At 41.6% G+C, this 14,506-nt stretch overlaps 1 protein-coding gene across 1 annotated transcript in view; it reads left to right on the top strand.

The window, feature by feature from the left end:
- The window catches only part of col7a1 (collagen, type VII, alpha 1), a 142,207-nt gene that overhangs the window by 67,743 nt on the left and 59,958 nt on the right, over window positions 1-14,506 (top strand). Inside the window, exons 40-60 of the mRNA XM_084061142.1 lie at window positions 225-284; window positions 636-671; window positions 788-832; window positions 1,549-1,584; window positions 1,703-1,747; window positions 2,487-2,522; window positions 2,676-2,711; window positions 2,868-2,900; window positions 3,029-3,100; window positions 7,051-7,110; window positions 7,409-7,444; window positions 8,092-8,172; window positions 9,837-9,872; window positions 10,432-10,476; window positions 10,866-10,937; window positions 11,063-11,107; window positions 11,725-11,760; window positions 12,024-12,065; window positions 12,258-12,338; window positions 12,805-12,840; window positions 14,019-14,054. Of these exons, the coding sequence (XP_083917268.1) occupies window positions 225-284; window positions 636-671; window positions 788-832; window positions 1,549-1,584; window positions 1,703-1,747; window positions 2,487-2,522; window positions 2,676-2,711; window positions 2,868-2,900; window positions 3,029-3,100; window positions 7,051-7,110; window positions 7,409-7,444; window positions 8,092-8,172; window positions 9,837-9,872; window positions 10,432-10,476; window positions 10,866-10,937; window positions 11,063-11,107; window positions 11,725-11,760; window positions 12,024-12,065; window positions 12,258-12,338; window positions 12,805-12,840; window positions 14,019-14,054 (1,005 nt within the window). The remainder of the gene's footprint in view (window positions 1-224; window positions 285-635; window positions 672-787; window positions 833-1,548; window positions 1,585-1,702; window positions 1,748-2,486; window positions 2,523-2,675; window positions 2,712-2,867; window positions 2,901-3,028; window positions 3,101-7,050; window positions 7,111-7,408; window positions 7,445-8,091; window positions 8,173-9,836; window positions 9,873-10,431; window positions 10,477-10,865; window positions 10,938-11,062; window positions 11,108-11,724; window positions 11,761-12,023; window positions 12,066-12,257; window positions 12,339-12,804; window positions 12,841-14,018; window positions 14,055-14,506) is intronic.

The following is a 14,506-nucleotide window of genomic DNA, read 5'->3' as shown; positions in this document are numbered from 1 at the left end:
GCGTTATGTTTTAACAGGACTCTCCTTTATAGAGAGTGTCTCTTAAATCATTATGCACATTAGTCACTTTTTTACACACACTTTACTCTCCTTTAACTGCATTAATGGACCTGCACAATGAAGCATTTCACCCATATTACTTGTAATGTGATGTGACAATAAAGTTTGATGCTGATTCTCTTTGGCATACAGTATGTGATATTTGGCTTATGGCTGTTTTTCAGGGGCAGAGCGCCGACGGGCTACCCGGACCCCCAGGGAGGGGCGGAGAACCCGGGGACAGGGTAACAATACACTCTTTACCCTTTTTGTATTCTAAGGAATTATTTTCAGTTTAATATCTTCTTAACCCATTAAGACCGGGAACGCATCTGCGTCATTTTAGATCTCTTTGGCTATTCAAAAATAGCAGATATACAAGCTCATAGCGCGGCACCGAGTGCCGCGCTATGAGCTTGTAGATCTGCTATTTTCGAAAAATTGTGAAAATTATTTTTTTATATTTTTTTCCGGAAAAAATGTTAGGATTTAGAAATGTTTTAGAAGCGGCCTCAGGTCTTAATGGGTTAATTTGGTAAAGTGCACATATACGTACACGCTTTAAAAGTCACAATTATGCTTATTGTGTCTTTTAGGGCCTTCGAGGGCCTCCTGGATCAATTGGCACCAAGGTAAAAAAAACTGAACTTAAATGACCATATTCACATGGCGGCCATTTTAGTACTGTACGCCATGGTCGATTACATCTTTGATAGTTGACAACCTGTCGCTCTCTGCATCCTGATAGGGTGATAGGGGTCAGCCAGGCGAGGCTGGAACACAGGGAGACAGGGTGAGTTGATATTGACCAGGGTTAACCAGCAGTGGTGGAAAGTAACCAAGTGCATTTACTCAAGTACTGTACTTAAGTACAATTTTGAGGTACTTTTACTTTACTGGAGTATTTCCAATTGTCCATGCTTTTACGTCTACTCCACTACATCTCAGAGGCAAATATTGTACTTTTACTCCACTACAATTATTTGAACACTTTAGGTACTAGTCACTTTGCAGATATAGATGATTACATTATAAAACATACATTAACCACTTCAGCCCTATTTTATACCTAGGCTATTTGAAAATAGCAGATCTACAAGCTCACAACGCGTCGCATCGCGACGCGTTGTGAGCTTGTAGATCTGCTATTTTCAAACACTTTTTGTAATTTTACTTTTGGTACTTTAAGTACATTTTGATAACAATACTTTTGTACTTTTTTATTACGGACTTCTACTCGTAACAGACTACCTCTACACTGCAGTATCGATTCTTTCACCTAAGTAAAACATTTGAGTACCTTTTCCACCACTGTTAACCAGACCAGACTGTGTCTGTGTGTGTGTGTGTGTGTGTGTGTGTGTGTGTGTGTGTGTGTGTGTGTGTGTGTGTGTGTGTGTGTGTGTGTGTGTGTGTGTGTGTGTGTGTGTGCGCGTGTGCGCAAGATCAGTTATCCATCTTGCGTACCTGTTTCTAACAGATCGAAAACACTCTGTGTCGTCTTTATAGGGGGAGCGGGGACCTGCAGGTGAAACCGGCGAGAGAGTGAGTAATAAAAAAAGTTCCCTGACTCAATGATTTGCTCGCGTTTGATCGTCCTCCCAACATACCTTTCAACCGTGACATTGTTCTGATATCTGTATCGTGTCGATGTGTCTCTCAGGGGGACTCGGGGAAGGCAGGCCTCGCTGGGACAGCTGGGCTGAGGGTGAGTTACACACAATGACCTTAGACCTGGCCTGTCTGTAGCTGCTTGTGTGGAATCACACGCGGGTCTAGGTTTTTTTTCGAGGTTTTTTATTGTTTAATCCATTCAGGCCCGGAACGCATCTTTTTTTGATTTCTTTGGCTATTCAAAAAAAATAGCGGATATACAAGCTCATAGCGCGGCACCGAGTGCCGCGCTATGAGCTTGTAGATCTGCTATTTTTTAAAAAACGTCTTGGAAAATGTGTGCGAATCTTTGAATATATATATTTTTAAAGATTTGTAACTAAAATATTTGCTTCTGGGGATTCTACAAATGTCTTCTAAATCCTAACAGTTTAAAAAAAAATGTATTTGGCCGTGGACCCCCCATCTCAAAACATTTTGTCCCAGGGACCCCCAGAAGTTGTAACACACACAAACTGGTCTGAGTTGAAAATGTCAAAAAATAGCCGATCTACAAGCTCGTAGCGTAGCACTCGGTGCCGCGCTATGAGCTTGTAGATATGCTTCTTTTTAAAATTCAAAACAAACATTACATACATTCAAAGATTGCGAAGAAGATTGCGGATATACAAGCTCATGTGCCGCACTATGAGCTTGTATATCTGCTATTTTCGAATAGCCAAATCAATCTAAAAAATGACACAGATGCGTCCCGGTCTTGACGGGTTAAACATTAAGTCGCACCGGCCTATTATAGATGCATAGCTTATTCCACTCTTTCATTTGTCGCTCAGGGTTTGCCGGGGCCCAGCGGACCCGCGGGAGAGAAGGTGAGACAGATTCAATCAGACTGTAATCATTGGACAAGCAGCAGGTCTATAACAACATGCCTCAGTCACATAATTTGGCGTGCCACGCTGAATGCCTAAAACGCAGATGAATGCAACACAACCAAACCAAACCGTTCCTCCGTCTGTTTCCAGGGAAACGAAGGAGCAAGAGGAGAGCCTGGCAGAAGTGTGAGTTTATCGCACTTCATCATCTTTTAGAGTATCTATAATGATATTTAACCTATCGTCCTATTCCGTCCATTTACGACTCTATTCTCTCTCCATGGTAATCTTGTTTTTTTTTTGTGATGAATATGATGATGATGTATTATTTGACGTATCCAGGGGCCTGGTCTTGGTGGGAAGAAAGGGGAACAGGTAAGGCCAACCAATTTTTCTCTTCAAACAAATGTACCATACCATAGTACTGTATGTTAACAGTGGTATTTGTGAGTGTGCTTCACCTCCACACCCTGCATAGTCTCTCTCCTTCTCTCGTCCCACAGGGAGAGCGGGGCCTGCCCGGTGCTGATGGATCTCAGGGAGAAAAGGGTGTACCAGCCCAGAAAGGGGACAAAGTGAGTTGTTACCCACAGAGATATGATGCTCTACAGAATTTGATCTCTGTGTGGTAATTTCACTCGGAGAGTGTGCAGTAAATCTTAAAATAACACTGAGGGCCCTACTGTGTATTTCCCTAGAGGTTCCCTAACGGTGATCTGTTGTTAATATTGTGTCACTTCTTTAATTATTTTCCGTTTTAAGTTAGTGTCATGTACTGGAATCACTGCTCTATACAGTGGAGAAATAAAATCCTATTTTAAATCATACATAATGCCCCAGACTTCGAACATACATGAGACATAGAATCTGCACACTGTTTAGTTCCCCATTAGCAGTTTTAATCTCACCAAAAACGTGACATTTAGGGATATATGCTCTTCATCAGACCCCCACACACAGCATCTGTGCTTCCAAACAGTGCTCAGCATAGTTATTGCATATAGTCATGGACTGAAATGTTCACTGCTTTTTATTGATGTGACTTACAGTATTTTTTATTTTTGACAGCACAGATGTTTTCAATTAATGACAACATTTTTGCATTGATCTCAGTAAGGACAGTTTTTTAATGCTTTGGCATGTAGCTGACCCATAGCATATGATTCACATCATTTTAATACTCATCAAACCATTCAGTGACCTCTCATGCCCTGTGGATACTAGGGCATTGTCATTCTGGAATATGACTTTTTCTCCCACATAATATCTGTGGTGCAGTGTCTATGGTTTTTGCACCACTGAACTCTGCATTTGCCTTTGTAATGAGGCGTTATGCACTGCAACTCTACCATAATATCCCTCTCTATTGTTAATATTTAATGTACTGTCCTTGCTCACACAGTCGGATCACATGCTGCATTGGCATTCTCAGTGAGAAAGAATTGCTCTTCCGTTTCCTTACATATCACACTAATGCATGAGCATCAGGTCATAGAATGTGCACTTTGTATCACCATTTCTGACCCTTTTACTGAGGCCTTACACAAGATCGAAACGCAGCAGCCAGTCACTGTTTCTATTGAAACACTAGCCAGAGTTCAGCAGTGTGTGTGACTGAAGCTCCTGCCATCTGTGCCCCAATAACAAACCCTTTAACTTAGATATTGTTCTCTTGCCAGCCATCTTGATCCAAAATTGAGGTCAACTGGTCCTGCTCAGCATTTTTATCTCTGTCGGGCAGTGATAAAGCCCTGGAGACCCAAATGGTACAGTAAGTGAAGTGTCAAACTGTTCCAAGCACCATTTGGGTCTCCAGGGCTATATCTGTCTGCTTGGCAGAGATATCGTTTGTTTCTAGGTCGTTACTTGCTACAGCTTCACCCACTTGCTAGAGTAGTGTGGTACTGTTGAATTCCAAGGTTGAGGAATACAGTCAGACACACCGTTTCTATTTAATAAATGTATTATCTCAAAAATAATTAATAAACAAACGACTAATGTTTTAATCACTGGCAATCCTTAAGCCCTGCAGTTGTCAAAGAATAATGCATTCCATTGTGGCAATTTTTGGCAGTCGTTTGAAAATACAACTGAAACTAGGCTGAGCCATTTAAAATCCCTTGACACAGCCTTGATAAAGACATTCAGAGAGCCCATCACTGATCTGCAGATACTCAGGAATATATGAAAATATTTTTTTTTGTATGTTTGATTACAGTCTCATGCTGAGGAGGTGTTTGTTCAGTCTCTTCTTGAAGGGAATGAACACTACTTGATGTGATGTCTCTAACAACAGCATGGGGGAAGGCTGCTCCATGTGTTGCAGCAGACTGAGCACAGTGAAGAAAGCTTCTCTTAAGACATTTTTGTCTTAACCCTGGGGAGGGACAAGGTGTACTGTAGCTTGCTGGTAGCCTCCAGGTTGTTCGACCTGGGACATGAGCTGAGGGTTGCCGTGCAGGACAGTTTGAGTGTGTGCATGATGCATCTTTTAACCCATTAAGACCTGAAGCCGATTCTACAAATGTCTCCTAAATCCCAACAGTATTCTGAAAAACGTATGTTTCCATATCAGTAGTGCTCAAACTTTTTCATTTCAAGGACCCCCAAAATGTTATGTATTTGGCCGCCGACCCCCATCTAAAAATATTTTGTTCCAGGGACCCCCAGAAGCAAAGAATTGATTTAAAAAGCCGCTTTAAAACAATATGTATAGATTTGCACACATTTGCACGATGTTTCAAAAATAGCAGATCTACAAGCTCGTAGCGCGGCACTCGGTGCCGCGCTATGAGCTTGCATATCTGCTATTTTTGAATAGCCAAAGGGTAAAATAGTGCTTTTTAGCTCAAATCAAAATATTACACTGATGCGTTCCAGGTCTTAATGGGTTAAAATAGCATTTGTCATTCACTTTTTCTGGACGATCTCTAATGGAACTGCCAAGAGTGGTTTGTGAGACATTGGTTCTGCCCCCAATAAGCTTGTTGGACAGCTTTTGCAACACTCCTAGATGTTGTCCAGCACGTTTTACAGATGTTAGACAAACGGCTGGTCATTTGGTCTACTCAAGTCTTTTGTCAATACATACTGTAGTCCTAGAACTTCCATCTGCTCACTGAGCTTGATTTTAGTGTGCCCAAAGAAGAGATCTGGACAAGATAGATTCTTCTTTCTGGGCTCGAAGGTGACCTTCCAGTCACGCTTCCCTTCGTATGATAATCATAGTACCGCCCAGAGGGGTGAGACGAGCGTGTGCTATGCACCATAGAGCAAAATGGTATGCACTGAAGCATAACACACTGAGAAGATTATGTTTGTTGAGTGTATTTGAGTGTTTGAGTCATATAACAATGACAGTCAGATCAAGTCATTGGAATGCAATGGTTGTGCCTTCTTAGTGTCAGGACAAGAGTATCCGACACGTGTCTACATGTAACAAAATAAATAATATTCTTTTGAATGCATTTCAAAAGATGCAAATGGAAATTATGTTTCTTAAATCAACTGATATCAGAGGGCTATGATAACGGGGCATATTACATGTATAGGTACATGAAGAAATGATGGATGTCAGGCTGCATCTCAATAGCACATCACAAATCATGCAGCGCCAATAGTGTGTATTTGTGGGATATTTATTCCTTACCATTGGATCCAGAGTGATTTCAATGACTGAGGGGTTCGTAGTGTCATTTTTGTGTCTAGCCTTTACACTTGCGGTTTGGACCAAATTATTTTATTATTGGGGGAGAAAGAGGCAAGAATTCTGTTCCCGCCAGTGATACAGAATTAGGAGTTATAAAGATTTAAGTTTGGAATCCTGAGATTACCCAAGTGTCTTAGCGAGTGTGTGCAACTGGGTGGCAATTAAGCCAATTAAGTATATTATCTTTAGTGTGGTCTTTTATGAGGTTGAGATTAGTATTGGATATTGAAGAGGAGGGTTTAAGGAACCCATTGGTGAAAAAACGTATTAATCATGCATTTCCCATGATGCTTTGAGACATTAGCAGTACTTCCTTAGCCATAGCAAGGAACTTAAATGAGAAGGAAGGGAAGTGCTGGACACCGGCCATTGACCGGCCATATGAAATACATTGCAGTGAATGAGAGCCAGCTGCACAGCACTATTTCTGAACGATTGCGACCTGTCTTTCAGGAATATAAAAGAAGACATATCACAGGTTGTTTTGTGATCACAGATTTTTCGATGTGCACAGTACGTCATTTTATTGAGGCATCTAAACAGCGCCAGGTATCGTTTCTGGGTCGGTAGTATCGCGAGATTTGGTTGTCAGACGGGCAATGATAAGACAGTCTTGTAATACTTTGGCACGTTGTGCTCTTTAGATACCTCTAAACATACAGCGTACACATCGAAAAGCAACAAAGCAGAAAACAATATGTGATATGTCTTCCTTTATTTTCTTGGGAGAAAGAATCATCCACATGTTAACAACCAAATTGTTTTCTATTTGCAGTATTTTTAATGTATTTCTGTCTCATTTACTCACTCTGCTAGGGTTCACCAGGGCCAGGAACCCCAGGCCAGCCTGGGCCTAAAGGAGAAGCAGGAGATCGGGTAATTCCAGAGTTATATCAAAACACCTTAATTAGAATAGATGTACTGTATCATCTTATCAGATAATTGATGCTCTGTTGCACAAGAAGAAATATGTATTAGTGTCGAGCAACACATTAACAACAGACGTATCAATTACGCTTTAATGTTTTAGAGCCAATATATTATACCCTATTACTGACAATTGTCTCCATTATTCATGAACTGTTCCTTTGTGCTGGCTGCCAGTGTAAGTCATGCCCTGAAACCATCTAAAATGACACCGTGTAAACATCAAAACATGTGCTCCTTCCTCCAGGGCCTTGCTGGCTTAAGTGGAAGGCCGGGTGGCAAGGTGAGAGACATGCCTTAAGCTGTTTTTAATCGTTTTTATCCCTTCAGTTTTAACCCTTTCAGACCGAGAACGCATCTGTGTCATTTTAGATTTCTTTGGCTATTCAAAAGTAGCAGATATACAAGCTCATAGCGCGGCACCGAGTGCCGCGCTATGAGCTTGTAGATCTGCTATTTTTTGGAAAGATCTTGAAGATGTGTGCAGATCTTTGAATATCTATTTTTCCATAGCAAACATTTTGAACTCTATTACAACTTCTGGGGGGTCCCTGGAACAAAATATTTATGAGATGTGGGTCCGCGGACAAAATTCATATCATTTTGGGGGTCCTTGACATGAAAAAGTTTGAGAACCACTGATTATAGCGACATACGTTTTTTTCAAAAAAACTGTTAGGATTTAGAAGACATTTGTAGAATCCCCCAGAAGCAATGATTTGAGTTACAAAGATTTGCTCCAATTTTCACGATTTTTCAAAAATAGCAGATCTACAAGCTCATATGAGCTTAAATCTTAAAATGACACAGATGCGTTCCCGGTCTGAAAGGGTTAATAGTCCTTCATGAACACATTAACGATGTTGAAGCACGCAACTCGTTCCAGGCGGGTGTCAGCGCTCGTCTTACTGTATCATCCCTTTGTTTCAGGGGGATCCAGGTGAAGCGGGCGAGCGGGGGGAGAACGGGCGAGCAGGAATCCCAGGAAAGATTGGTCTCCCTGGGAAACAGGTCTGAGATACTCAATAGTATCCTCGCTGATATAAAGTAACAACGTTCGCACACTCTTCACGTCTGTATGGCAAGATCTTTAGCAGAATCTGTCTGGTTGGGTGCCTGTTCCTCTGTCTTGTTGGTGTTCAGGGACGTGCACAGATAGACTCTAGGTGGTGCTAGAGCCCCTGCCCTTTGCCCTCTTGACCAGAAGTGCCCTTTTTTTTTCAGTTTGCAGGGGTCTTCAACAGGGGGTCCGGGACCCCTAGGGGTTCCTCAGAGTTACTACAGGGGGTCCGCCAATTCTTTATGTGATATGATTTTTCTTTTTACCATAACCACTCGAAACCTAGCATCCCTTTTCTGAGGAGAACTTTAGCCAAAAATAGCTGATCTACAAGCCCACAACGCCTCGAGGCGTTGTGGGCTTGTAGATCGGCTATTTTTGGCAAAGAGGTATAGGTGTAGAGGGAAAAAAGAGCAGACCAAGTAAACAAAAAAATGTAATTTACTTGAGCACCTGCCCCTCAAAATGTCTGTGCACGCCACTGTTGGTGTTCCTCTCTCTATTGTCTGTGTTCCTCTCTCTGTGCTGCGACGGCAGAGTGCAGTTTCTATCTCAGCAACTTGTAGCTATAGTACCAACAGAATGACACAGCTACACAAGCGTGTGATCATTAAAGCTATAAAAAAAACTAAATCACTGTATAGACATAAATCCTTCTCAATCATCACTTATGATAACACTAGAAGTGTGTGGCGATGTCTGTACCTGCAGAGACCCTTCTCTCTGCATGTATTGTCTTATCCCATTCAATCCGGGATCGCATCTACCTTGGGCACTGCCTTACCCCCTTATCCCTAAATGTATTAGCCATTTTTTACTATATTTAAAAACATTTTTAAATAGTTCAACTAGCCGATCTACATCAACACGTTGTGAGCTTGTAGATTGGCTATTTGAACTATTCTGAAAATGTTTTTCAAAATAGTAAAAAATTGCAAATAGGTTTAGGGATTCAAAGATTTGCAAAACATTTCACGATAAAAAAAAAAGCAGATCTACAAGCTCATAGCGCGGCACTCTGTGCCACGCTATGTAGCTTGTAGCTTGTATATCTGCTATGTTTAAATAGCCAAAGACATCTAAAATGACACAGATGCGTTCCCGGATTGAATGGGTTATTCAACTTTGTTGGGGACGTTTCTGGTCATCAACCTTGAGGCATGCACTGAGGTGTGCACTTTTGGTTTGACGTGTTGACGCTGAGCCGGGGAGGAAGGGCCACGTTTGGATGTTGCGTGTTTACAAAGTGCAACTGACAAATCCTACTTGTTACCTAGCAATCAAAGTAGGACCCATTTCTTTTACTGTGTGTCCGTGCGTGTGTTGCTTTTGGTGATGTATAAATAACCTGCCTGTAATGCCTTCTTCTTGTTTCTTCAAACCTGCTTTTCAATCCCGCGATGCCACTTTAGAGGTATTAAACTATAATGCAAGCTCTTTGTTCGCTATACTGCTAGCACAGAGGTCTGTCTGACACACGCATCTAAGCGTAGATGACCTCAGCTTCTGTTGCATGTGAACGTTTCACCATGGGCCCTGCCCGCGTGCTAGATTTACTCTTTAATGTCAAGCTCCCAGGTGAAGTGAATAATTGATGTCTTATGTTTTTTTACAGGGGGAGAATGGAGAGAAGGGTGATGACGGCATTCCTGTAAGGATCAAACTCTTCTATCTCGGTGGTTTTCAACCATTTTCATATCAAGTCCATTATTTATTCGGCATTTGAGCCAAGGACCACAGACTTAGCCTCTCAGATCCAAAACGTAGAATATTTTGTTGTGGTTGGATGAGATTTTGTACACAATTCCATGCTGTATTGATGTCCTACCATAGGAGAGACAACAGGCAAACGTAACAATTCTTCTACATTCTGTAATTGTGTAGACTTCTTGTAAATTAAGTAATATTTTTAAAGATATTTAACAATAATTTAACTCTAGAGAGCTTAAAATGAAACCAAATGGACCCGTAAGGGTCCATTTGGTTTCATTTTACGCTCTCAAGAGTTAAAGATCTACCAACTCCATCATTTAGCTGGGGACCACCTGGAACCCCCTCAAGGACTTAAGTTGAATTCATAGCCTAGTCATGCCTCAGCCACGGCACGTTTGCCTGTAAATGAGTCGTTGTATGCGACTGTTCAGTCCTCATCGTCGTCATACAGTATAACTCATGTGTTTTCTCCTGTTCTCACATCGTTACACCACCAGGGGGAGTCTGGTCTACCAGGGAAGACAGGAGAAAGAGGACTCAGGGTAGGACCAATCTCTGTGATGCAACTTAACACCCAAACTTAAAAAAAGCGTTTAATATAAGTTTAATAATGTTCATTTTATATGCCATCTTGTTTGTCCTTGATGGTTTATTTTTATTTTTATTTTTATTTTTATTTTTATTTTTATTTTTATTTTTATTTTTATTTTTATTTTTATTTTTATTTTTATTTTTATTTTTATTTTTATTTTTATTTTTATTAATTTATTTTTATTTATTTATTTTTATTTATTTATTTTTATTTATTTATCTTTATTTATTTATTTTTATTTATTTATTTTTATTCTATGCATATGCACGGTTGTAAAGAAATTTCAACTTGTTGCATTGCAAAGTCGATTAAGGGGATATTTGTATTGTCTTCATCCAGGGACTAGCAGGTCAGCCGGGACGAGCGGGCGAGAAAGGAGACTTTGGAGATCCGGGCGAACATGGCCGCAATGTGAGACACATACTTATTAATCACCGTATTGCAGACAGCTGTTCAATATGGTCTCGGTGGCATTGTGTGCAAACAGTGTGATCTGTCCGCTTAGCAAACTTATTGATCCATGTGTCCAATCACAGGGCAGCCCTGGAACTGCTGGCGCAAGGGGAGAGAAAGGGGACCAGGTTTGTTGTTTACTGTCTATTCACTTAATACATGGGCAACTGGCGGCCCGGGGGCCACATGCGGCCCTCACCTTCACTTAATGTGCCCCGCAGGTTAATATCGGAATACTGATATATTGATTTCAGCTGCTCCAATTCCAAACATGCGATCATGACCCGCTTTAATTACTTCAGTCTATATTATTAGTTTAATGATTTTTTTATGTCCAATGTGTTTGTATTTAAGTTCATAAAGCTAACATAAGTATAACTAAATGCATTTGAAATTAAATAAAAAGGTTACTTTTCAGGATTCCAATTCAAAAATAGCAAAAATAGCTGATCTACAAGCCCACAACCTGTCACGATGCAATGCGTTTTGAGCTTGTAGATCAGCTATTTTTGCTACTTTTGTGACATACTAGAACGACATTCATTAAGAAAAAAGTTAAAATATGGAGATAGCAACGACAGCAACAATATGCAATGTGGCCCCCTGGAGTGAGTGTGGAAATATAGTGGCCCTCTCCATCATCAAAGTTGCATCACCCCTGACTTAATGATTGGATCTAATTCAACTCCTTCCCTCTGTACACCTTGTATTAGACATTACTGAATACTTTGTTTTGTTTTCAAAGGGAGCTCAAGGCCTCCCAGGACCTCCAGGGAAGGTGGTAAGTCTGCATTGCACGTGTTTTGTATTTAAAGTGATTTGTGCTCTAATAACAATGTTGTATCAATTAGTTTTGTTCAAATTACGGTTAGCGGCGTAATATGGCAAGTGTGGCCATCGCATGAGGTTTCAAGCATCATGATTTGACATTACAGGGAAATCAGTGTACATTTTTATATAATCTTCCTCCTACAGTACCTATACTTTACCCTTTACTCTCTCTGAGTCTGAGTCTTTCTCAGTTAATGTTCATCTCCCCTATAGGCTGACATCAAGGGCCAGCCGGTTCAAACCAGAGGGGAGAAGGTAAGTACAGTACAGTACAGTACCGTTCCTATTGATTTTAATACTAGCAGAAGGAGAGAGACCATTCCTGTCTGAGTATGTACATGTAAAATGCCTTTGATTGACAGTAGGATGATCAAAGGTACATGAGAGAAAATGGACCAAAACCTTTGTCTGTGTCCCTTAACCTCTGACATCACGTCATGTTCCCAGGGCGACGACGGTGACCCAGGAGAGCACGGGGCCAAAGGGCAGAGGGGCGAGACAGGGACTACTGGACCCCCAGGGCTACAAGTGAGACGGGGGCTTTTCTGTATTCCATTTTTTCTTATACACAGGTTCATGAACATCCAATGCGTCACTGCCTGTGTACAACTGGTTCTCAGCGTCGGGTCCGGGGACCACTAGGGGGTCCAAATGAACCTTTACAGGAGTGTAACTGGAGTCTACTGGACCCCATACGGGTCCACGTGGTTCCAATTGTGCACTCTCAGAATACAATTGACACTGAGAATTGTATTGTGTAGATTGGGATTCCCAAACATAATTATTATTTTTTTTTTTTCATTTGTACCCTCCCAGAGTTACAGACCCTTAAGGGTCCATTTGGACCCCCGGTGGGCCCCGGACCAGACGCTGAGAAGCAGTGCTGTTTACCATGTCTCCGTATACCATGTATCTCACTGTGTAATAACCATGCCCTGTTGTTAGATAAGTGTGGCATGATGTTTTCTGTTTGTGTCCACGTGTGTGTGTTAAGGGCAGTCAAGGCCAACGTGGACTTGCAGGGGAAAGAGTGAGTATTTGACCTCCAATGTGTGTTGTGCGTTCATTTGTCCTCATAACAGCGTGCATGTAGGGGAGCACGCTATCCTGTCCAAAGACTGCAGGCCGTTGGCACTCGGGGCATGGACACACCAGGTAGCAATTAATCTAGACAGCCTTAACTCACACGGCTCCTCACAGGAAGGTCTGTGGGAACGATAACAGAGGTAGTCAGACAACAGCCTGTCACCCAGTACGAGCTTATTGGTCAACCGGCGTATCATCCCTAGGGAAGATACTGCTTTTAGCTGCCTTCGCGCTGAGTGGGTCTCATCCTAAATCCATTGGGTATGTGCCGAAGTTGGGCCGTTTGGGGGCGTGGTTTCCAACACCCAATTAAATTCGACACACGAAATGGCACTGCGCTGACTTAAAGACGAGTTGAAATGTGTTTTCATCCTTTTAGAGGGTATCTGTGGCAGAAGGTCATGGTCATGGTAATTACCAGTTCTGGCTGTTTTTTTAAATGACAACCTCCGGACATCCTGCTGTGAACAAAAGAATAATGGAAAAAAACACTGCCATTAGTGCACGCTATCTCTCTCTCTCTCTCTCTCTCTCTCTTTAACTCAAAGCTTGAGTTTGGCACGTTTGAGAATTCTGTGCGTAACTGTTAAGAAAACAAGGTCAAAATCAAGCTGTGCAATGACAAGTTGTCCTACTTCAAATCAAAAACAATGCACTGCCGAGAGATGACAGAGACACAGAGATGCCTAAAGACATTCTGGCTGTTAGTTTAAAATCCCAGCGCAAACTCTGTTCCGCGGTCATATTGGAGAGAGACCATATATGCCAACATTTTCTATCTATCTATCTATCTATCTATCTATCTATCTATCTATCTATCTATCTATCTATCTATCTATCTATCTATCTACTGTATCTATCTACTGTATGGCATCTATAATGGCATCGATTGGATCGATCAGATATAATAACCTTGGTAGTTTGGTTTATAATTGAGTTTGCTACATTAAATAAAGATATTTTTTAATAGTGGACTGCCCCCTTGCGTGAAGATGAAGTGACTGAAAGGTTTTGTTTCTCTAGAAGCCCTTGAATGTGGGATTTTAGACAGTCAATAACCCTAAGACACACACATCTGTGACTCACTTAACAATGACCCGGTCTCTCTTGTTATCTGTCCAGGGTTTGACTGGGGAAAGAGGAGCTCACGGCGAAAAGGTTGGTTTGGATCAGTGTGACTGATTCTCTTCATCTCTCTACGCTGGTAATTGTAGTGCTAGAGAAAAGAAACGCTTGTTAAGTGGCTCTTTGGCTCTTGAACTTTCTGATGATAAGCAGCTCCCACTGTCCTTCATTCCACCGGATCCCGTTTCCAATGTTTTGCAGGTTCCCAGCGGGATGAAGTGCAGTGGGGCTGGTAGATGTACAGTACATCCAGTTGAACCACTTAAAAACCCCATATGGTTGAACGGAGTCCCTCAGGGCCCTATGCTAGTGTATTTTCTGTTTTCTGTTATTGTCGGGAAAGCTTTTGCTGAGAATAGCCAATCGACGAGCTTACAACGCGTCGCCCATTCCCCACGATACAGATGCTGGGGTTTCACCCTTCAAAGTGATAGTTCACCCCCCAAAATAAATTTGATAGATTAGTCACCCCATGCATGGAGACT

This window comes from Gymnoscopelus microlampas, assembly GCF_963454915.1.
Source record: "Gymnoscopelus microlampas genome assembly, chromosome: 7".
Classification (NCBI taxonomy): domain Eukaryota; kingdom Metazoa; phylum Chordata; class Actinopteri; order Myctophiformes; family Myctophidae; genus Gymnoscopelus; species Gymnoscopelus microlampas.
This window is presented reverse-complemented; position numbering and strand designations above follow the sequence as displayed.